Consider the following 25,537-nt stretch of genomic DNA (forward strand, 5'->3'; position numbering starts at 1 on the left):
ACTAAAGAATAAAAACAGCTGCCGTGAGCAGACATGCTGTAAAATATGCCACTCAACCAATGCAGAAATACTGTAAATACACCGGCTCTGAAGTACTGTACAGTACAGGGAGCCTGATAACATGCAATCTGTTCCTAGAACAAGATAACCACATCAGGTGGGTTGAAGAAGCCACTAGGTGATGAAACACACGTGTTGGGTTATTTAGTAGTCAGACTTCACTACTACTGATGGTCACCTTTGTGAGAGGTCTGAGTGCAGGAGATCTCAGGCAACATTCACTCCATGATTGCCTTGGGAAACACCTGATGTGGCAATCTTGTTGTAGGAACAGTTCAAATGTTATCAGGTTCCCTGTACTTCACTCAGGGTGTATTTATTTCTGCAATGGTTGAGTGGCATATTTTACTGGGTGACTAATCAAACAGTAGCAGCAATATTGATGTGGTTTTGACTATTCCAATATTATGAATAGGAGGGGTTATGACCAAGTTAATATATTGCCTATTAGCTTCATGTGAAGCAGAATAAGTTATAGTTGCGCTTAAATCTTATTCAGTGGTATAGATATTAAACCAAAAAATATCAAGTGATATGCAAGTGCATTAAAAAATCCACCCATGATTTCCAGTGAACTTTAGTGATATGAAGTAAAAGATAAATACAAAATTCGATACAAACAAATAATTAGATGCAGCTTCAACCTTTGATGTGGATTGCTTCCTTAATCCAAAGTTTTGCAGATGTCCAAGAGATTCAGGGAGTGCCACATACATATAGAAAAAAGAACACAAGCAAAAAAGGGTGCAATATGTCTCTACAATAAAGATCTTAAATAGATCCCTTTAAGCCCCAAGAAATTTGTACTCACAAATTTCTAAGTATATATGTGTATATCAAGGTTTATTTGCTCTGTAATACCCAAACGTGTCAGCAGATATGGGGACAGCATGTGCAGGAGGAACCTTAGTGGAATATAATGAAGAAACGGAACATAGCACAGACTGATATAAAACTTTATCAGGGATAAATTAAAGGTAGGATACACTCACATGGTGGTAGCTTAAGTTAAGCATATTGATCTTAAGATCGACGCCAGCAGCTGCTGTTGCGTCCATCCGTCCTCGCATCTCACTATCGAATCCCCGGATGGGGCTGGAGGCAGATCAGTAAGTGGGCAAGTTGTGCGGTATCCCACCTCCCACTACCTCTTCACTAGCACACTCAACGCGTTTCACCTCGTCACAGGTTTCGCCTGAAAAGCGAAACTACTTTCTGGTAGTTTCAAATAGGATTTTGCTGATTAATAATACCACTTTTATAATGATACCTATTTAAGTATCTTAAAGTTGAGTGTTAACTAAATTACTTGATTGCCAATCACTTTGGGCAGACTGCCTCATATTAAATCACTGCCACAATCAGATGTTGCTGGAATCAATTATACAGGCAGGCTGGGCTGAATATAGGAAGCAGAAAAGGCGGTGCACCGGGGAAAAGGAGGTAAACCAAACGCAGCTCTAACAAAAAACGGCTGATTTATTGAAAAACTAACAAATTCGCATAGCTAGATGACCTCTGACGCGTTTCATCCCTCAAGGGACTTTGTCAAAGAGTGAGTGGTAAAACATCTGCGTGCTCCTCTATAAAGGTACTGACAGCTCCGTGATAGGCTAATACCAAATGGATGTAAATGGCAACTCCTCTAGCACAGCTGAATGAATGAGAGTGCCGTATAGCCCATATAAAAACTGCAGTATATAGAGGAAGATATAACATCACAGATATAGCTAATACAAAGTAATAACTGACATATATATATATATATATATATAAAACAAAAAATAATCAACTTATTGCAACAATACTGTCAAAATAATAACAACCATTGTAGCAAATGAATAAGATTAAAAACCAACAAACAAGCATAGTGAATAAAAGCAAGGACACAGATCGATAGAGAAACAAATAATCAAATAACATAATCAAATAGTATAAGATAAGATGGGCATAACGATGATGAATAAAAAAACCACAATAACTATAATAATAAATATAACAATAAATATAACCAGCTATACTTAATATAAGCTAGAAATAATATATATATTAATAAAATAATTAATAGAATAATTAATAAAGGTTACATAAATTTACTCTAACTATATAAATAAATTCATAACAAATATATGTAGATAAATTATAATCAACAACAATAAGCCATCTTATCCCATATTTGATAACAGTGGAAAGTTGTCAGAAAACACACTGTAATAATAATAAACAACTTATATACATATATCAAAGAAAATTATTATAATATTATATTTTTGTAATATCTAAGGAGAGAGATATAAAAATGGAAAAACAAGAGAAAGAGAAACACTGGTTCAACCTCAAACATTATATTATAATAAATGGGAAGAAATATATCTCATAACGATCACATCCCCTTCCCACCATCATTTTATTCAACTAAAAAATGTTTCAGTTCCCAATCAGTATACAGTATGGGCTGAATATAGGCTTTTTTGTAGTTGATCACTCATTTACACCCTCACGGTTACTATTATCAATCATTTCCAATTACACCTACTGTAATTTTGCTACTGGTTACTTTAACTCTAGACCAGGGGTGCACAAACTTTTGGTGCTACCCACTCTCCCCTGCATGCCAGCCCCTGTGCTCGAGGCCCCCCCTTACCTAAAATCCAGCGTCAAGTGACCATGGCGATGCATCATGTCACATGACCCTAGGGCGTCATTTGATGCTGCATTGCCTTAGCGACGCGTTGCCGAAGACAAGGTAGGAGACACTGCAGAGGCCTCACGCGATCCCTCGGGCACTTAATTTAAATGCCGTGGGGAAGAGTGCGGGGCCTCTGTAGCCGCCGTGCCCCCCCCCGAAAAATAATCTTGTGCTCCCTTGGGGGACACGCTCCCCACTTTGCGCATCCATGCTCAAGACATTACCTGGCTCTAGAGACCACCAATATGGTTTTCTTCTAATTTGATGTTGTTGGCCTATATGGCCACCTTCTTTACTTTTTAGAGTGTGCACCAACAAAGAGGATGCCTGTCCTCTTCCCCAGAAAGAAAGAAATTAAGAGTTACCTCTCGTTTTCAAGTATATCCGGATTAATGAGACATTGGTCTTAAAAAAAACTGTTTAACAGATATTCATAATTTTCCTTAGGTATTTGACTGTCATTTTCTTCCCAATGAAGTTCAATACACTCACTATGGCTGCCCCATTTTAGATGAAGATGAAGTCATGCTCAGGATTTACAGGTGAGCATGAGTATAGCATGTTCATTTTTTTAAATCAATTATGAAATAATATGTACAGCATTTGAAACTCCTGGTGACATCGAATTGGGTTGACAGTACAGTGTTTGTTAAATAACTCTTCCAAGGAATTTTTTTTGCTGAACATTTCCAAAAATCGCTCAATTACACATGCATTGCAAAATTAGAGCAACATCTTATCATTCATTGATGCTGAAAAAAAACATATTTTCCAAATGACTTTTTTGTTGTTTCATGCAAAGAACACAATCAGTAAGTCTAAAACTGCTCTTTCTTCCTATGAAGCTTTACAGAAACGGAAACATTCACAGAAACATTTCTTCTAAGGGTAAAGTTACTTGAACCTGACTGTAATATCATCAAGTTGGGCCCCAAGCAGCTGGAAGTTCCTGAGTTTTATGGCCTGTCAAATATTATTGATAAGAACATACTGAGCTTCGACTATAACAAGAGGATGAACCTTGAATGCACCATCAAAGTGACCTCTTTGGAATCCCTTGTACCTGCCTATGGTCATCTCGCCACAGGGGAGCCTGTGAAAGAAGAGCCCCGTGGAGATCAACCACGTAGCTTCTTCCATAGTTCCAGTGAGTTCTCATTCTTAAACCATACAAATAAATACATTCAGTTAAGTTATTACTATGCAAAGAGAATGTATGATTTAGAAAAGATATTATGGAACTAGAGTGCAGTGAAGAACCACCAACACTCTTCTCTATCTTCCCCCCCACCCTCTTCTCTTTTTTTCCCCCTACCCTCTTCTCTTCCTTCCCCCCTACCCTCTTCTCTTCTGTACCCTTCCCCCTATAAATCAATAATCACGATATATATATATATATATATATATATATATATATATATATATATAATCACTATAAATCAAACAATGAATACTTAATGATCACTTTCATCTGAGTTACTGTCTAACTGAAGTTCTATAGCATTAGATTTACTGTGTGTTATAAATGTGTTTAATTTCTTCTAGATCATAAGCCAAGCCCTCTGTGCAAGAGTGGAGGCTGCATACGGGGATTAAAGAAGATTCAGACAACTCTAAAAGTTTCCTGTTATGAGTTCCTCCTAATGGGCATCAAATATCAGCATCTGAATCCTCCATCACCTAATGTTGATTATATTAGCATTCAACTGGATCTAACTGACAGCCGGAGCAAAGCTTTGTACAAGGTACAGTACTGTAAAGGATGTTTAATGAGGAATTTGTTTGTTATACTTTCTCAGGCACATTTAGCACTTTCATTCAGGTTAACATCTTCATTTTATTTTCAGAAACTACTTTATCATTTTTTTTTGTCATAATAAAAAGTAAAAAGGTTTATTCACTGAAAATAGGAAACCTCATGATGCGATATTAAAAAATGATAAAAAGGGCTACTTTTTTTTTAGTTTCCCTTGAGGAATAGCAGGGTGAGAAAAGAACATTCACATCTTAGAAGTATTTTAGTGCTATTGTAAATCATTGTTGGATGTTTAATATAATGCCACTCATACTGTACAGTACATCTGTTTCATCACAGCAGCAAGACCGTAAGAATACAAAGTGTTATCGCTGCAGTGTCCATGTGTGAGGAATAGTTTGTCAAAGTTTCATTCAAAGGCTAAAGCCAGAATTAATATTAAAATGTGGGAAAGTAGCCGTTCTGGTCACTATTCTAGTAGAAATTGGAGATAGAGGTAGCCCACAGGAGACTTTAAATGGCGTTCAAAAAACTTCTGCTGTATTTAGTACATCAGAGTAATAACAAAGCAGTAGCGTTTCAGGACAATCCTGTCCCTTCCTCAGACCATACACCTTCTCCAATTTCTACTGCATTTATGTGGATCCAGTCTTGAGACGCCAGGGTCAACAGAGGGTGAGCACCAAGGAGGAATTTAAATTTTTTTTATTTATATCTTTAAGCATTTGTGTGCCACGTATATGCATTCATTATACTGGTCACTATTCTCTAAATATTTTTCCAGAGAAAATGTTCATTGACCACAACAAATTTTTACCATTAGTCTATGAATGCTGGATCATCTCTGCAACTTTTATGTGCCCTTAACAGAGGGGCTAACATAATACTAATTTCCTTTTCAGGCTGGGCCATTCTTAGCTCAACGTTTAAGATTTGTCATTGTTGAAAACATCTTATTGCCACCCTCTTTTTATCAACATCAGGGTTTCATCTCAGTCAAAGCTGTAAATCACCACATATACAGTTGGCCCATATTAACTAAATAGGGATTTTTAATAAGACACCTTATTGACGTAAGGTGTCTTCTGATGCCAGAAGGTGTCTTAGGCATATGCACTACTACAGTACTTAGTAACTATGGCCTGTAGTATCACAGATAACCGTAGGATCAATTATGTCCCTGAGTGTTGTGAAAATATGAAATTTGGGTGTTTATAAAACACCAGATTTAATAAAGGCAATGCAATAAAAACTAACTGTGTCATGGAATCAAAATAAAAGTGGGAACTCATTAATTACTGCTTCTTCTTTTTGTGGAACTACAATTGACAGCCTAATGCGAACAGCACTAAATCAACTCAGCAAAATAAACAGCAGATTCTTTTGTGGATAAAGGTACAGTCTCAGTGCCAAAGATAATTAATTTCCCTGTCAAATTGAATGTGTTAAATCTTATATCTTATTAAATCAGAGATAAGAATACATATTTTTCAATATTTTTACATTTTATTCTTCAACTGTCAACATATTAATCGCAAACGTGAAAGCGGTCTCACTGAATGTATTTCATCTTTATATTATCTATCACTAAACCATCTAATATGTATTACATCATAATTTCTATTTTACATCAGTTAATTTGACAATTAATTGATTTGTCAAATCTACGTCATCTTACTTTAAAAACTAAATTACAAGCATTACATGCAACTCTAGTGCCAGGCATCTGTTAACTTGCCAACTTCTGATAGGGCTGAGATTAGTTCTGAAGTCAAATGTGATTGCTGTTTTTTGCCTTTCCACATTCTATAATATTCAGCCTGCAAATAACCAGGCTGGAGTCAGACAACGCTGTAGGACACGTATGGGTGGCCTAGTCTCTCGTTTAGGCTGGGGAGAGTATAGAACTGGTTCTACTGGTACTTCTTCCCATTCTCATTGCCCCTGTCTTTGAGGAAGGCCCTGGGTCTTTTCCTTCTACCCTGTGATCTCTCCCACTATCTTTAGGAGTTTGGTTATTCTCTATCTCTTCCTCAACTAGAGGGGAGTCTAGAGGGATACATTTGTCAGCTTCTGGGTCCAACTTGGATCTGGTAGCAAGTTGCGGGCCTCATGGTAACTCACACTGTATTGGAGGTGTGTATTGTTGAGGCTCATGTAACAGGGGACTTATCCCTGTTCAGTAATGTTCCTTTAATCTAGCAGTGTGGTAGTTAATTACTAAACACCACCTGCCTGATTAGATTGTTACAAAAAGCCTGCCTTTGAGACAGGAACTGACTCTCTTTAGCTCTGACTGAGAGCTGACCTTTTGAGACACCACAATGTCTTGTGTTCTGCCAGCCACACAGCAGAGCTGATTGCAAGACACCCAATAAGACTTCTAAACCTGGATGCTGGTATTTTTCTGTGCACGCACGGGTGCGGTTCCAGGAGAGCAGAGAAGCTTACTCTACAGCTGATAAACAGATAAGACTTTCATTATTAAGAGACTGCTTATATCTGCTTATTTTCATGCTATATGTTTGGGATGGGAGAAATGCTTAACTAATGGAGATGTGAACTAATTGCAAGGATTTCACTAGAAATACTCCCAAGTGAATGGAAGCTTTGTTCCCCCCTGTGTTTGGATAATTTCCTGATAAAAAGGAAAAGGCACAATAAAGCCTTTTATAATTTCACATTATAACGTCTCCAATTGTGTACCTCTGTGAACGTCCGTCTACAGCTCAGGATTAATAGAGTACATAATTCTTGAATCATATACATCATGCATCGTAGGGAATTTCACGAGGTGTGCGTCTAAAGTCATCACAGGGGCATAGGCATCAGGTACGGGAACATCAGGCTGTTCACAAGAGTCAGTGGGGGAATTATTTTCCTTAAACCCGCAGAAGACTTCTTGCTCAAACCCATCTTCCACTGGTTTGACAATGAATTGTCCTAGGCATAGTGCTGCTATGTCTTCTTTGTTTCTGGTGTGATCATCTGTGTCTGGCTTAGCATAAAAGATCTCCTGCTGCTGACCCATGGCAGAGTTTTCACCAGCTCTGATGAATCCCAGACCACATGGGCTCGGTAGAATGACTGGATCAGAATTGTAATTCTTTGTCGCAATCTGCTTCTTTCCACCATCTTGTGGATAACAGATTGTAGCACTGAGACAGCATTGCGAATGCGCTTTTAGGAACTCACAGTTTGCTTGGTTAGGACGCAGTATCTGTATCTGGACTGAATCACACAAGCAGCTTTTTTTATATTCCTGTAGCGTCTTTGTTGCTGGACCCTTCTAACATTTGACTGCAGTATAATCACACATTGTTTCAGATATTCATATTTCCTCCTTTGTTGTTGCATTATCCAGATTGACTGAAAAATGCAGGCTGCATTATTCCGTTGGAAAAGCTGATGAATTTTCATCCCTCTATAGGCGGCCTGTATAATGACAGCTGTGGAGCATTTGTGCAGATAATGCTGTCTCTGTAGCCTTCCTTGGATGAGAGCTCTGTAGTATCTCTGAAAAGTTAGGATGCTTCTACTCTTTCTTTCAGAGTCTGCTTTGATTTTAGAAAGTTTTAATTAGAAACATAGGGAGTTACCTCTTTCCTTTTCCAAGGCGCCCTCTGCTTCTTCCAGTGCCAATTGCATCCTGTGATGGTGCTCGTCTCAAATCAGGAGGCGGACCCGTAGGGATGCAAATAAACCGACCGCAGCCCAGGGACAGAGTCCTGTAAGAGTATATGTAGTCGGTATGGAAGCAGGGGTCAGGGCTGGTGGCAGAGTTGCAAAGTCCTGGCGACACATTTTACGTCGGATGAAAATATTTGCATTTTTTCTGATTATAGTCCATGATTCATCCTTACTTTGGACCTGTAGACATAGATAAGAAAGTCAAACCGCGCTCTTGCTTCCTAACAGGATCTCGTAGTGGATCAACTCTTCCCTCTTGCAGCTGATGTGATGTGAAGGCACCCCTCCTCCACAGGTCCCGTCGCAGGATGGCTCCAAACGCGGGCAACAGCAGGAAATAAAACACAAAAGCGCACCGAGGGTCAAGATTTAATTAAAACATGTTAGTAGTAGTAACAATAAAAACTGTAAGTTTTTATTGTTACTACTACTAACATGTTTTAATTAAATCTTGACCCTCGGTGCGCTTTTGTGTTTTATTCCCGGACCTGTAGACATATCAACGCAACCAGAGCCAATGATCCCAATACACTAATAACTTTTTCGGGAATTCCAACTCCACTATTACAGTACATGTATGTAAGGGTCAGTGAAAGTCTGTAGCCGCTGATAGTAATTGTCCCCCTTACGGGATTGCATGGTCTTCTCCACTAGCTTCTGCATAGCTATTATGAGTGCCTTGGTAGATGTTGGGGAATTACCCATTGAGGACGTGGGGGCAGCGGGACACATTGAAACTTTGAAACCCTTCCATTAGTTTTTCCTCTTTGACCCAATCTACAATAGTGACATTAACGGGGTCACTAAAGCCTATGGGGGGATTATGCAGATTGATGATATTCCACACTGCATTTTCTCCCACCACTGTTATATTTTTGGGTACCAGGGCAGGATCAATGCATTCCGGACACACACACAATTCAAATGCATCTTTGGTGTCATAGTGTAACACTTTACACTTTATTTTGCCATTCCCACACTTCAACTGTTGCACGTACCTTGTTGGTGGCCATGTCATCAACTGTGTGAGATATCCCAGTTACTAAAAATGCTTTATCACAATCTAGGCCTTCCCTTGTAGACCAGTCACTCAAAATGGCCGCACTCATCATGGCTAGATATTTTATATAAGAAGCAGGGGGCACTGTTGTTTACATGTCTCACTAGACTGGTGGGGAATGTTCAAAAACAATCTAGGGCTGAGTAGGGCAAAATACATGTCTCATTGTCTGACACTTTACTGTTAATCGGTGGAGGATTTGTGTATTATCTACAACAATATCTCAGCAGTGCCTCCAATGTAACCCCTCTTTATTTCCCTATATGTATTAATGTGTATACATACCCACACCCCCTGTACCTTAGAGAGAATATTCAGCTTGCAAAGAACCGATGTGGGATTAGACAACACATTTTGTATCATATATATAGTTTCATAATAGACCTAGCTGAACAAATGTCCTACAGTGTCGCTTATTCTCTCCTGGTGGACCGTGTGCTAACTAATAGGCCACTGTTGGTGCCGGCACAGTGTTGGAGCTCATACATAGCCATGTGTGTTAAAACTGTTGGTGGCCTGATACTTCACAATGGATGATATTAGCTGTGTTCTTTGAAAGGACACTGATGTGTTGTATGGCTGAACCCTTACTTGGTTTAATCACAGCTTCGAATCCTAGCATACACAGGCTTCCTTTCTCTGGTGATGTATCACTCCTCGATGTTATCAGCTGTCTCTGGAAAGTGCTGTCCTTCCAGGCTTGGAAGCTCTGCAACCTTCTCATTCGCCAGATTCCTTGGTACAGATCCTCTCTTTGGTGTCTCGTGGGTCTCTCTCCGTCATGTACCCCTCCCAGCCTATCTATATCTCACTCCTCTTTCCGTGATGTCATGTCTATGGCTTTAGTGTTTTGTTCTGCTCACAGTCATTTGTCAGAAGGCAAGTCCATCAATATACTTGACACTGTGATATGCAAAGCAGGTTAACTCCTTATATGCACTGGGTGCATACGTGTATACATATATTGTGTGTATACTTTCGGATGTTACATACATTAAAGCATTGTGTTTAAGCTCAAATCTTTTTTCTAGTTGTGTACAAATATGTTACAGTATATCAACACACTGCAGACTGAACTTTGATGCAAACTACCTCCCACAAAGTCCCAACATATATAATACACACCTTAGATGGGAGCTGAATAGTGAACCCCACCTATGTTTAAAAATATATTTTTATTATTTTGAGGTTGTTGTTTTTTTTAAATTATATAAAACAGTTTTGTGTGGAATTATTATAGAGAATATTTGGTGTCATATAAATTCTGGTGTGAAGATGTCCATTGTTTCTACATGAGTGGAATCAACATCAAATCTGCAGTTACCGATATTTAAAAATAAAATAAAAATGATTCTGGAAGTCTTTACCTTTGTACGCAATGTTTTAAGATCACCTAAATATGTTTATAACCTTATTTCTTTTTGCAGTCAGAACGTGCTTGGATTCCTGTCCACATTCGAAATGCCGTTCCCAATCAGATTCCCAAAGCTGCTTTCATGTCCATGTTTATCTTGGAAGTTGATCAGTTCATCCTGACACCCCTGACAACAGCAACACTAGATGCGGAGGACAGCGAAACTGCTAAACCTCTGCTGGTGTTTAACATCACAGAGCCCCCACTTAAAGGTTTTATTACGCACCTGTCTGATCACACCAAGGCCATTACATCCTTCACATGGAAAGATCTCAATGAGATGCTCATAGCATATCAGCCTCCAAACAGCAGCCACACAGAGAGGAGAAATTTTGAGGTAAAGGAACAAATGTATAATTTATTTATCTGTACAGAAGCACCTTAACATATCACTTAAAGTGTTAAACTGTGTCATTTTGATTATCCAGTTTTTTAATGCATATTACTGTGTAAATAGTTTTTTTTTTTAGGTATTTTCAAATCAATGGTGACATATAGAGTGACTGAGAATATGAGGTAATGTGACATTGTGACAAGTTTAAAAAAACAAAAACTACTGAACACTTTAACCCTTTAGGTGCAGTCTGATGTAGCTACTACTGTACATCATGGAGTCTAACACTCAGGTGCCCCATTATGTAGTAGATACATCATAATCTACATTCTGATTTTTGGATGGAAGATCGCATTCTGCGCTCCTGTGGAGCACAGAACACAATAGGAAGAGTAATGGAAGAGGACTCTTCTGTTCTGTCATCGGTAATGGGGTGATCACATCATAACTTCTGAGAATCAGTCACGTGATCGCGAGTGCCAGAGGGCCCCTGGGACTCTGTCACTCAAAGGGTTAAATATGGGTACCCACTTATTTACCACATTACTTGTGTGCTGATGTGTGCTGGCATGTACAGGCAGCATCATACACCCCACCTCGCTACTGTATACAGTATGTTACTTTACTGTACTATTCTGCAGTTCATACCACATTGTGTTGGGTGTAGTAGTGGTGGCAGTCCAGCCATAGACCCTTGTAATTTACAAGACCTATACCTGGAGGTGTAGTTTCTTCCTGTAAAATAGGCCATTTCTGGTGCTAAGATAGTACTACTTGCTCATTTGAACTACTGTTGTTATTTAGATCACATAGTATTGGACTGGTGTGGTAGGTAATATTGGTAGTAGCCCACCCAAGACCCCCTGTCATCCACAAGAACTGCCCCTGGGACTCTCCTATCCTGTGTGTTCACCACAGCTGCTTCCTCACTTCCTGTACAGAGTCTGCTTGAGCAGCACCGGCCTATGCTTGTAAAGTGTTGTTGCTGGTGCTCAATAATACTACATTCTCATTTGAACTACTGTTATCTCATTATTTAATATATAACCCAGATCAATTAAAAATGGGTTCCTTCATTTTACATAATCTTTCCACCCTGTGTGAGTGTTACACTCACTCACAACGTTATTTGCATCATTCTCTACTACTGTTTGAGTAGACTAACGTGTGTTGTATTGTACTGCATTTTGTCAGTGTGGTAAGTAGTATTAGCAATAGTCCAGCTGTGGCCCTTAAGCACACCTTCTTATCCACAAGAACCAAATCTTGGGTCTTCTATCTGTATATTGTTCAGCAGTTGCTTCTTGTACAGTAGGCAACTTGCAGCCTACTGTAAATACTGTAGTACTGCTGGCTAATTTGAACTACTGTCATCGCATTATTTTCTCTAGAACTCAAAACAATGAAAAGGGTTCATTTATTATATGTGCATTTTTCGTAGGCAGTCACTTACATCATAAAAATGCTCTGTTATTAGTAGACTATTACTGGTGTGTGTTGCACTACTGCTAAAGTTCACTCGACTTTGTAGTCTAGCAGTGTGATAGACTAGCCCAGCCAAGAGCACCTTGTCATCCCTGTTCTGGAACAGGACTGTTATTTTTCTGTTTCCATTTGCAGCTGTGACTGCCAGCCTCGTCTATTTTGGTTGTTAGCTTTCCCTGTATCTGTAACTCCCAGTGCACGTGGAAATGGCTACATTTTTGATATATTTCCCCCTCCAGGTTGCCCTGACAACCTCTTTAGTCCTCCTACAGTAGCTGAGATGGTTAGTCTCAACTCCCCTGTCTGTGTTCACAGTTAGCACAGTCCAGTCACCTTTCCTGTGTGACAGGAATCACATACTGTACTTCCTTTTCATCCAAGCAGGCTGAGTGAGTACACTATCTTACCTACCCCTTTGCAAGCCATCCGTTTTTTGACCTTCCCTTAATACAAAAGCACCTTCACAGAGAAGCACTTTCACCACTCATAACATCTACAACCACCCTTTATTTTTCTGTGACTTTCTCAATAAAGTTAAGAATATACTGAATGACTTGGTGTGCTTTCAAAGAGGGACGAGTTCAGCTATCTGGCCATACTTATATCCTGCAGAGAATATAATGGTCTAATTTGACCACACGTAGCATATTTGTTGTGCATAAAGACCAAAAGTCCCCATTTCAGATATAAACTGCAGTATCTGTAGTTCAAAAGGTACGCGGAAATTAAACTTTTAATAAAATGCTAGGATGACTCATAACTTTTACTTCTTTGCAACTCAAATTTTTGTCCCTTTTTAACAGGTGGAGTTTGAAGTTCATGATTTCTTTTTTGAAAGGAGCTCCCCCGTTACTGTCCATATATCTATACGAACGGCTGACACAAATGCTCCCCGGGTCTCTTGGAATATGGGTGAGATTCCAGATTCTATGGTGCTGAACTTTATTTCCATGTTTTTCTTATACTGTAGCGTTAGTTTTTCATTTGTTATAATGCCGAAACTCTGAAGTGAAATGTATGTGATTGTGCGACAATAAAGGATGTATGTGTTTTACCTTTCCAGGGGTGCCAGCAAGCAGAGATTGCTGGCCTATGAGTTTCAGGGGGGATTTTGCAGAGAAAGTCTTATTAGATTGTGCCTAGATAGCCGGGGTCCAGATTTGCTGCTCACCCCAATAATGTACCCGGGAGTCAGGTCAGGCAGCCCGGATACATGTAGGCACAAGGCTCTGGTCAAAATCCTGCTCTGGAAACGCTTTTGTGACTCACCGCTAGGACTCTCTGCTTCAGCACAGACCAGAAATGTAAGCGGGGCATAGGGGTGGAAAGTATCCCCCGAACGGTACCGTGGTCCCCTCAGTAACAGAGGGATCCCCAGTTCAATGCCCGGTTACCCAGAACAAGTATAGAAGTTGTGAGGGTACTCCAACCATATATGAGGTTGCGAGGGTTTTTAAGAAACCTAAGTCTAGTTTTCAGTTAGATAGAGAAAACAGCTGTGAAAATGAACCTGCGCATTTTTTCATTATACCCAAAGGACTTAGAAAAAATATGTGAAAAGTATATTTTATTACATGGTGTTTTAATGGTATATTTGCGTATGCACAGTATTATGAGCTGGAAACTTCAACTTCAATTATGAGCTACAAAAAGCGTCTATTGTCTATTTTTTATTTGAGTATATAGATCCACACTATATACTGTTTTAACTACACGTTTGACATATTAGTATGAAATAAAGTTAACTTCACCTACTACATTCACCCCTGACCGTATATACTATAAAGGTCTGCGGTGCGCCTGCGAAAGGGATTCTTTTGGTGTATTTCCTTTGATACACTTTTCTAGCTACTTCAACACATCCCTAGGCAGCACGCTCTTTCCAACAAGGGGTCTTAAGAGCGAGGTTTCCTCCAAGTCAAGGTCAACCAAAAGACTTTGTTTTACTTCTTATTTCACCTAGGAAAGTCTAGTTTTGTAGCCCAGACCCCCAGTAAGTGTGTTTTCTTCTGTATTTTGTAATCCACTGTGTGTAGGTCTGTTTCTTTGGAATAAATGACAATTTGTTTGTCTAATTTGTTTTGCTCAATGAATGATCTCTGTATAAAGGTGTAAATACCTGGTTTGCCGTGATATGTAATACAATTTCTGCGGTCAAATTGTGATGTGCAAATAGTTATTCCATTCCACATTAAATCAAGCTGTTTTGTTTTATTATGTTTATGAAGTTGCATATTATCACCATAGCATTGATTTTCTTCTGTGCTGCACAGGTCTTGATCTTTTGGAGGGTCAATCTCGACCAATCACATGGGAACAGTTTCAAGTAGTGGACAATGATGACATCAATGTAGTTCGATTGGTCATTGTGGATGGTTTGCAACATGGTAGAATAACTCTAAGAGGTAAAGCTAGCTATTGTTTTAGATTCTTAATCAGATAGCAACTGTTTTAATAGATCTTTTTTGGTAACATATGTGTACAATATTAATATTGAATTAGGTCTTACAACCAATTGGTAAGTCCAAAATGTTTTGTTGTGCAACCTGCCTCTGTCGATCCCATAGCAAGTGTATAACTCACAGTTTAGTCAAACGGCTTTGGTGATTAAAAAAGTTACCTTTATTCAGAAAAGGAACATGTTTCTGAGCCATACACGGCCTTCCATGAGGTAAGTGTGACAAACATATGAGCAGCAGTGTAGCTTATACAGTATACCCCTCCGTATCAGTCCCACAGCGAGTGACCGGAACTACCGCCATGTCAAGCTGCTAAACAAGCACCCAAGCACATTAAGACAATCATGTCCAAGTAGAAATCAGTGGACATAAGCGCAGGAGAAAGATTATTACTTATAAGATCTATGAATAACCAGACATAGAATCTTTGAGAATTCATCATTTAAATATCATCATAACAAAGTGTATACATTAAACAATAACTATATATGTGTCTTCCCAAAGATATTCTACATAAATATACCACTACACTATTCAAACATATAAGCATAAAAAATCCAAAAGACAGAACAAAATACTGAGTAAAATACTATATCTTATACTATATTAGTGAAAGCACTGTATGTTTGCCTGCCTGCCTGCATGCATGCCTGCCTGCTGGATGTCCGGTGTCCCTAGCGGCAATCTCATTGGTCCCTTGGCCCGCCCGGCCCCGCAAACCTCTCATTGGCCTCACACACTCACACCACCCCCTTGGCCCGCCCCCCACACCTCTCATTGGCCTGAGGCGGAGTGACGGGCCAAAGGTCCAAAAAAATAAATAAATAAAACACACACACACACACACACACACACACACACACACACACACACACACACACACACACACACACACACACACCTCTCTCTCCCCTCTCCAAATCACCTTTTCCCCCTCCCCAGCGGCATCACCTCTTCCCCCTCCCCAGCGGCATCACCTCTTCCCCCTCCCCAGCGGCATCACCTCTTCCCCCTCCCCAGCGGCATCACCTCTTCCCCCTCCCCAGCGGCATCACCTCTTCCCCCTCCCCAGCGGCATCACCTCTTCCCCCTCCCCAGCGGCATCACCTCTTCCCCCTCCCCAGCGGCATCACCTCTTCCCCCTCCCCAGCGGCATCACCTCTTCCCCCTCCCCAGCGGCATCACCTCTTCCCCCTCCCCAGCGGCATCACCTCTTCCCCCTCCCCAGCGGCATCACCTCTCCCCCTCCCCAGCGGCATCACCTCTCCCCCCTCCCCAGCGGCATCACCTCTCCCCCCTCACCGCTCCAAATCACCTCTCCCCGCTCCAAATCACCTCTCCCCCCTCCCCGCTCCAAATCACCTCGCTTCCCGCAGCTGCCACGCGGCGCGTAAGATGGCGGACCCCCTTCCTCCCTCGCGGCGCCGAGTCAGACGGTGGCGGCGCCCGGAAGTACAGGTAGGTGTCGCTCCCCACCTCCGGCGCCAAACGGAACTGAGAAAGGGCGCATCAACTGAGGTGTGTGTGTGTGTGTGTGTGTGTGTGTGTGTGTGTGTGTGTGTTTGTGTGTGTGTGTGTGTCACTGTCCACTGCCCCCCCCTCCTGTCCACTGCCCCCCCCTCCTGTCCACTGCCCCCCTCCTGTCCACTGCCCCCCCCTCCTGTCCACTGCGTCCCCCCTCCTGTCCACTGCGTCCCCCCTCCTGTCCCCCCTCCTGTCCACTGCCCCCCCCCCTCCTGTCCACTGCCCCCCCCTCCTGTCCACTGCCCCCCCCTCCTGTCCACTGCCCCCCCCTCCTGTCCACTGCCCCCCCCTCCTGTCCACTGCCCCCCCTCCTGTCCACTGCCCCCCCTCCTGTCCACTGCCCCCCCCTCCTGTCCACTGCCCCCCCCCTCCTGTCCACTGCCCCCTCCCTCCTGTCCACTGCCCCCCCCTCCTGTCCACTGCCCCCCCCCTCCTGTCCACTGCCCCCCCTCCTGTCCACTGCCCCCCCCTCCTGTCCACTGCCCCCCCCCTCCTGTCCACTGCCCCCCCCCTCCTGTCCACTGCCCCCCCCTCCTGTCCACTGCCCCCCCCCCTCCTGTCCACTGCCCCCCCCCCCTCCTGTCCACTGCCCCCCCCCCTCCTGTCCACTGCCCCCCCCCTCCTGTCCACTGCCCCCCCCCCCCTCCTGTCCACTGCCCCCCCCTCCTGTCCACTGCCCCCTCCCTCCTGTCCACTGCCCCCCCCTCCTGTCCACTGCCCCCCCCTCCTGTCCACTGCCCCCCCCTCCTGTCCACTGCCCCCCCCCCCCTCCTGTCCACTGCCCCCCCCTCCTGTCCACTGCAGGAAATGCAGGGGGAGGAATCCATGCCTTTGAGGCGCCCCCCCCCTCCCTTTGACGCCCCCCCCCTCCCTTTGACGCCCCCCCCCTCCCTTTGACGCCCCCCCCCTCCCTTTGACGCCCCCCCCCCTCCCTTTGACGCCCCCCCCCTCCCTTTGACGCCCCCCCCCCTCCCTTTGACGCCCCCCCCCCTCCCTTTGACGCCCCCCCCCTCCCTTTGACGCCCCCCCCCTCCCTTTGACGCCCCCCCCTCCCTTTGACGCCCCCCCCCCTCCCTTTGACGCCCCCCCCCTCCCTTTGACGCCCCCCCCTCCCTTTGACGCCCCCCCCCCTCCCTTTGACGCCCCCCCCCCTCCCTTTGACGCCCCCCCTTCCCTTTGACGCCCCCCCCCTCCCTTTGACGCCCCCCCCCCTCCCTTTGATGCCCCCCCCCTCCCTTTGACGCCCCCCCCTCCCTTTGACGCCCCCCCTCCCTTTGACGCCTCCCCCCTCCCTTTGACGCCCCCCCCTCCCTTTGACGCCCCCCCCCCTCCCTTTGACGCCCCCCCCCTCCCTTTGACGCCCCCCCCTCCCTTTGACGCCCCCCCCTGCCTTTGACGCCCCCCCCTGCCTTTGACGCCCCGCGCGCACACACTGACTGACTGCCGCACGCACGCACACACTGACTGACGCGCACACAAAGCCTGACTGACGCACGCACACACTGACTGAGGCACACACTGACTGTGTGTGCGTCAGTCAGTCTGTGTGTGTTTGTGTTTCTGCCTCAGACTCACTGACGCGCGAGCAAACACACAGTGACTGACGCACACGCTACATGAAGCTGTAAAGGAGGGAGGGAGGGGGGGGACTGGATTGATGTGAATGGGGGACAAACAGAGAGAGGGGGGAGGAGAGAGAGGAACGGGAACATTACATCCCGGGCAACGCCGGGTCTCTCAGCTAGTATATATATATATATATATATATATATATATATATATATATATATATAAAGCAGAAAATAGCCGTGTTAGTCCAGTTGCGATAGTGCAGAATAAATGAGTTCTTCAGTATTAGGTGATACCTTTTTTATTGGACTAACAATTTATGTCATAGGACAAGCTTTCGAGAGTTCTCCTCTCTTCTTCAGGTCAAGCAATACTGATTTACACAGGAATCAATGGCTAAAACAGTGTATAGAGAGAGAAAAAAAACCCAGATATTTACTGTAGATAAGGTAGGGTGTTAAGTGTTTGAAGCCAGGAGACAGTGTCAAAGAAAGGTGGGGAAGGGATGCTGGGGGGGGGGGGAAGGGAGAGAAAGTGTGGATAAGAGTTGAGGCAAGCAGGATAATTACAGACAATTTTGGTAGGGTGTGAGAAAACCCATGTCCACATTAAGTCCTTTGGTTTTGGTGTCAAAGAGTCTTATCATTCTGAGCTCAAATGTTTTCCGTTCTTGGGTGCTTTTAAACATACCATTGAGGATTTTGATTTTTAAATCATTTATGGAATGATCTGGTTGTGAGAAGTGATGTCCCACAGGTGAGCAGTATCTTCCTTCTTCGTGATGGAGTATAGAGTGTCTGTGCATATTCATTCTTCCTTGTAATTTTTGGCTGGTTTCCCCAATGTAGCAACCTTGGTCACATTTGTTGCATTGAATCATATACACTATATTCGTGGATGTGCAGCTGTATGATCCTTTAACATTGAATGTTCTATGGTTGTGACTGGCTATGGGATCCTGGCAAATATGTTTGCAAAGTTTGCAGCCTGTGTTGCTGCACGGTTTTGTGCCGTTATTCATGTCTTTAAAATCGTTGTGAAGTTTTCTGCTGACTAATTTCTATTTGAGGTTTGGTGGTTGCCTAAATGCAAGAATGGGAGGTTTGGGAAAGATTTCTTTTAATGTTGCATCCTCTGTCAGCATGGGTTGCAGATCTTTGATTATTTTTCGTATTCCCTCTAGGGTAGGGTTGTATGTGGTCACTAGTGGTATGCGTGTGGTAGGTTCTTTCTGTCTGTATTGTAGCAGGTGTTCTCGTGGGGCTTTTAGTGCAGATGTAATAGTTTTGGCAATAGTCTTTGGTTTGTATCCCTTCTGTCTGAACGATTCGGTCAGGGTTGTGAGATGCCTGTTTCTGTCTTCAGTGTCAGAGCATATGCGGTGGTATCTTATAGCCTGGCTGTGTATGATACCTTGTTTGGTGTGAGTGGGATGGAAGCTGGAGTTGTGGAGGTAACTGCATCTGTCTGTTGGTTTCTTGTATACACATCTGTAGCTCAAATGATGCGTCAAGGCCTTAAATATGGCCTATGACGTCACATTTTGGGTAAGATGGTACAGCTCCAATCTGATTGGACACTGTATCATGTGCCCACCTCTTCTTTTTTTAAAAAATTTTTTAAGGAAGTGACGTCATCTCCAAGGGATGTACGGCACATCCTTCAAACCACATGGCTGTAACACATGGTATTACAGCCAATGGGATTGATGACAATCACATTGTTTGCTATACCATGTGATAGGTTACATCATCCCTTAAAGTGACATCACATCCTTTTGAACTAAGGTAACGTCATTTGAGCACAAGAAGCCAACGAGTCAACATCATGTTGTGGATCTAACATAGGGTTTTTGGATTTACAAATGAAGAAAGAAGATAAAGAAAAGAAAGAAATAATCAGAGATGAAGAAAGAAGAAGCTGATACAAGATCAAAGAAAGAAGATTTTTGTTACCTGGCCAGGATCTTCAAGGTGGATGGCGATGGATTGAGTTTGATGATGTCGCGGTACGAGAGGTTCCAGATTTTCCGGGATTCGGAGGACCAACGCATCTAAAGGTAAGAAAATTATTGAATGTATGTAAATGTATTTGAATTTAGTGAATTCGTCTTGAATTTAGCGATGAGGTTGTTCTCTTGGAGGCGTTTAAGGACCACCCTCACCTGCTGATGATGTTGTTCCAGTGTTTTAGAATAGATGAGGATATCTTCAAGGTATACGATAACTGAGGTGTCTAACATGTCTCTGAAAATTTCATTCACGAAAAACTGGAACACTGCGGGAGCATTGCATAGGCCGAAGGGCATCACCAAGTACTCATAGTGGCCATCGCGTGTGTTGAAAGCGATTTTCCACTCGTCACCCTGCTTTATCCTTATAAGGTTATTGGCCCCTCTTAAATTGAGCTTGGTAAAAACTGTTGCCCCACTTAGATGTTCAAAGAGTTTGGTGATCAGAGGAAGATGATACCAGTTCACAGTAATTTTATTCAAACCCCGGTAATCAATGGTAATACAAGGTCTCAATGACCCGTCCTTCTTTGCCACAAAGAAAAAACCTGCACCAGCAGGAGAACAGGATGAATCCTCGCTTTAGGTTCTCATCAATATATGTCCTCGTCGCCTTGGTTTTTGGTTCGGAAAGAGGATATGTACATCCACGAGGAGGAGTCATCCCATGAAGGAGATCGATCGCGCAATCAAATGGTCAATGCCCAGGTAATTATTCAGCCTGTCCCTTGTCAAAGACTTGCCTCAGGTCAGAGTAACAGGCTGGGAGACCAGGTAAGTCCTCCAGTGCAGGCAGTAGAAGAGAACCCACCGGATGACAGGGTGAAATTAATTTGCCATGGCAGGCAGACCCCCAAGTTCTCATCTGTCCCAAAATCAAGTCAATCTGGGGATTGTGGGTACATATCCATGGAAGCCCCAGAACCACATTCATGGCTGGGGAATTGATGACATCCACGTGGACAAGTTCGTGGTGCAAAACCCCAAACACAGATTTGAACTGTCTCTTGTGATATGACCCCGATCCCAACGGTCTACCATCAATGGAAGAGATACCTAGAGGTATGTCCTTCCTCTGGAGAGGAATCTTGATCCATTGAGTGAAGGCCTTATCCACAAATATACCTGCGGCTCCGGAGTCCACGAAGGCCTTGGTTATCACAGAATGGTTTTGCCAGTATAGGCAGATGGGGACCATCAAGCGACAAGGAGATTGGGAGGAGGTGCAGATACCCAGAGGAAACTCCCCTACTTGCTCTGGGTGCAGGTGTTTCCCGACTTCTTAGGACAGGTACGTAGCATGTGACTCTTCTTGTCGCAGTAGAGGCACAACCCCAAGGATTGCCGATGCTGCTTCTCCCGTTTTGTCAAACGCAAATTGCCTAATTGCATGGGTTCCGTTGGTTCTCCTGGCTTTTCGTTGGAAGGAGCCTGAATAGGTGGAGTCAGCAGAAGAGACCGGAATCTGTGAGAATGATCCTGCTCCTGACGTCTCTCCCTCATCCGAAAGTCTATGGACATACAAAGGGCGATCAGTCCTTCCAGATATGCAGGTAGATTCCTGTACGTCAATTCATCTCCTACATGCCCTGACGGAAAGCAGCCTTCAAAGCCCCCTTGTTCCAATCGATCTCCGCTGCCAGGGTCCTAAACTCGATAGCATATTGTCCCGTAGTGCGAGAGCCTTGTTTTGACTGTAGTAGTGCAAATTCAGCGGAAGCCGCACAGCCTGGGGTATCAAAGATTGTCTGGAAGGTTTGCATGACAGCGACGGAATCGTCCAACAAGGTGGAACCCTTTTCATAAAGAGGTGACGCCCAAGCAATGCTTCATCCGTGAGGAGTGAGAAGATAATGTCACTCGAGAGCGATGGGTAGAGAAGGATGACGGTTGTGTGTCGAACTGCACCTGGCACTGGTTCAAGAATCCTCTGCAAGCCGAGGGAAACCCTCCATAGCAGACAGGAGTTGGGATCCGGGGTTCCCTTAGGAACACAGATACTGGGGAGGCGTCACGAGCTAAGGGCGCGGGCATAGATGGGTTACGCTGGGGGTACTGAGGTGGCTGCACAGGGTCTGCAGCGTAGCAGAGATTGAATCGAGTTTCTGATCATAGCTAGATGGGTGGCATGGGTTCCCAGAATCTAGCCCTGATGGGAAACGGCGTTCACTACCTCTGCGGGGTCCATTTAGTGGCTTGTGTAATGTTGCTGACTGCAAGACAGGATACGGACCCACAGGGCAGAGGTAGGGAGTAATACACCGACCTTAGCCTGGGATCAGAGGCCTGTGATGCGGTTCCATGGTCGAGGCAGGTGGCAGGCGAAGAGTAGTCAGGTTCGAGGTCGAGGCAGGCAGCAGGCAAGGGGTAGTCAAGACAGGCAGCAGGAAAAACAAAGGCAAGGCAGATCTTTGACTGGACAAGGTAACAAGTACTTTGCACGAGCAAAGTCCAAGGGCAACTGCCTGCTATTTAAAGGCCAGAGAGAGGCTACTTCCTGTCAGGGGAGTAAGGGCACGTTTTGCCAGGAAGCAAGATATCTGTGTTAGCTTCGGACTTGATAACATCACTTCCTGTCAGCAGTCAGAGAGTTCCCTTATACTAACGTCCTGTGTGCACTTGGGTGGAGTGAAGGAGTTCATTTGGGATATGCAACACAGTAAGGTTTAGTTGAGTGTAGAGTGTAGTTTTAAAGCAGCAATCTCCCCCACCCCCCATATTATTATTATTATTTTTTACCTTAAAGGGTCTGGGGGGTCCAGCTGAGCTGTGGTACTCCCAGCTCCAGGAATCCCCACTTGGCAGTAAAATAACCTTTTACTGTGTTGTAGTTTGAACAGCTGTATGGTGCTCCATCTATAGATAAAAAGGCTTGTATAAGCAAGTAAATATGGTACTATGACAAGAATCCAGAGTATTGTCCATGGGTATCAATATTATGTGACCAATAACTCAATCAAACACCACTACTCCACTATATTTTGAATAGCTGGAAGGGAATCCACATGCACTGTAGTAAGAATCTTCACAAATGAATGTCCAGACATATATGCATCGAAGTGGGTCAAAAATAAATGATGTATGATGAGAAAGAGTAATAAACTCACATGTATATGGTCTTTTGTTTGATTATCCTCCAAAAGGGTGTGCTTCCGTTTTCCACAGCATACACTTGAGTCGATTTCCAGAAAATACGAGCACTACTTACATCAAGATACAAGCTTGTACCTTGTATCCTGATGTAAGTAGTGCTCTTATTTTACTGTTTTGTAGTTTCTTGTAAAAAAACACAAATATGTCTGCCATGGTCAGCAAAATAAAATTGTGACTTCTGTTGCGTCTTTCTTTTGGAAATTCTGGTGGCAATATTTGTTGTTTTTTTGCAAATATAGACCTGGTGGTCATATTGTCCGGGAGACAAGAATACTTGTCTGGGAGATTAAGGGATTCATTTAGAGGGAACTGGGAATGAGCCGCTAGGATAAGAACCTACACCATGCTAAAAAAAACATTTGCAGCACAGATTACTGCTTTACAACCTTTTTCCTTAGAAGTAGGCATTGTTTGTGATAAAGTCTCAGAGTTGCTCCTGTAGGGAGGATTGCACTTTTACCATCTTTTGAGTTAAAGGGCTCTGGAAAGCATAGCACTGAAATGTGTTTTAAGCCCCTTGAACACTGAAGAGGTTAGAACTTGTCCAATTTAATTCTGCTAAAAACCTTAACAGCAAATTTGTATATCCACACAGATGTCAGATTGAAGTTGATAGCACGTAATCCCCTATTAAAAATACAGAATAAATTGAATTTCCAAAGGACTGTAACAAACTGTTCAACTGAAAAATTGGGAGATTAGTAGAGATTTCCTGACTTGTACAGTATGGTTTTACACATATAACCCTTGGAGATTGGTGTGGGGCTTTGACACATGACTGTATCCATTAAAAAAATCTGAGTTGTGTGATTTTAGGCAATATCACTTTTGTTTTATAGTTAAGGCAGTTAAAGTAGGTTATAGTCTGATATATATACAGGCAGTCCTCGTTTTAAAATGCTTCGTTTTACAACGAATGGCTTATCCAACGCTATGCAATGCATACCTATGTTCATTTTTACAACGCCAAAACAGCTTATCCAACGCTCTTACGACGCTTTGCAAAGTTGTTTATGTGTATATAATAATATATAATATTTTATATATATATATATATATATAATAATTATATAATATGTGTATATATATGTATATATGTATATGTATATACACTATATATTTATATACACTATATAATTTATGTGTGTGCTGCATATCTTCTTGCCTGCGTAAAATATTTGGTGTATTTTAGTGTTAAAAATGTCTTCAGGAACGGCACCTTTCATTTAAATAGTGTTCTTATGGGAAAACGTGTTTCGCTTTACAACGTTTCGCTATCCAACGCCATTTTGAGTAACGCATTGTGTCGGATAACCGAGGACTGCCTGTATATATATATATATATATTTGGGGCTGTGTTTGTACTCCCCTGGGAACCCCCTAACCTGGCTTTGGAAAATTTCTGGATACTCATCTCTACAACATCGCTATCACTCAATTTTCTTCCTAGGATTTTCATGCTTCTCATCATGTGGTGACTATTGAGCATATCTAGCATGGTTCCTTTACTGTGGTTATTTACATACATCATTATTTGTTGTTGGTGATTGAGTGGTACTATATTATTGCATCCATACAGGTAGAGCACCTCAGTATCCAGTTTTAGATCCCTCATTTTTTGACCGGCCGGTCTATAGATACATGAGCAGGACACACTCATTTTCTGGTTTTATTTATTCTGCACAATATTTTTTAATCTTCTATTTAGAATACAATATATTCATTCTCTGTGCATAAACCAGAATTTATGTTTTAGGGGTTCCGAAGCGACCGTTTTAAGATTTTGTGTAATTCATGTGTGTTTTTTTCATTGAATAAATCTTATTATTATTTATTTTTGCTTGAGTGCTTTTAGTGGGATTCTTTTTCTTTCTTTTTTCATATATATATATTGTGTGTGGGTATGTATACACACACACACACACACACACGTACCGAATTGTGGAGAAGCCAGCGAAGTTCGGTATTTATAATTTATCAAAGCACACACTCACTCCCTTTGAAATACGACTTCTGGCTAAAGGTTTATCATTTTGTCATGATGATACACCCACAAGTTTTGAACTGTTTGTTGATTTGAATAGGTTTGTCAGGAAACTGACCCCTATCAGACACTTTTCTATATACTGTAGGGACAAAGGGACCAGGGCGTGGTTACATTTAACACACAAGAATTGAACTGTATTCAAGCCATGACATCTATGTTAGTTGAACCTGAAAATGCACTAGGGTTAGCCTCTAATCTATTAAAATCACAAGATGATATTCCTAGTGCTGTGGTAATTCCATTGGTAGATCCAATTGAAGACCAATCTTTAGGGATTGGTACAAAC

At 42.7% G+C, this 25,537-nt stretch overlaps 1 protein-coding gene across 5 annotated transcripts in view; it reads left to right on the forward strand.

The window, feature by feature from the left end:
• Positions 1-25,537, forward strand: part of FREM1 (FRAS1 related extracellular matrix 1) — a 204,673-nt gene that overhangs the window by 48,901 nt on the left and 130,235 nt on the right. For all 5 annotated transcript variants that reach the window (XR_012800909.1, XM_075595856.1, XM_075595864.1 and 2 more), the window contains exons 3-8: positions 3,197-3,291; positions 3,595-3,896; positions 4,295-4,494; positions 10,683-11,006; positions 13,292-13,400; positions 14,762-14,893. Coding sequence is in view for 4 of the 5 variants with exons in the window: in XM_075595856.1 (XP_075451971.1) it covers positions 3,197-3,291; positions 3,595-3,896; positions 4,295-4,494; positions 10,683-11,006; positions 13,292-13,400; positions 14,762-14,893 (1,162 nt within the window). In the remaining variant the exon portion in view is untranslated. The remainder of the gene's footprint in view (positions 1-3,196; positions 3,292-3,594; positions 3,897-4,294; positions 4,495-10,682; positions 11,007-13,291; positions 13,401-14,761; positions 14,894-25,537) is intronic.

Source organism: Ascaphus truei, chromosome 1 (assembly GCF_040206685.1).
Source record: "Ascaphus truei isolate aAscTru1 chromosome 1, aAscTru1.hap1, whole genome shotgun sequence".
NCBI lineage: Eukaryota > Metazoa > Chordata > Amphibia > Anura > Ascaphidae > Ascaphus > Ascaphus truei.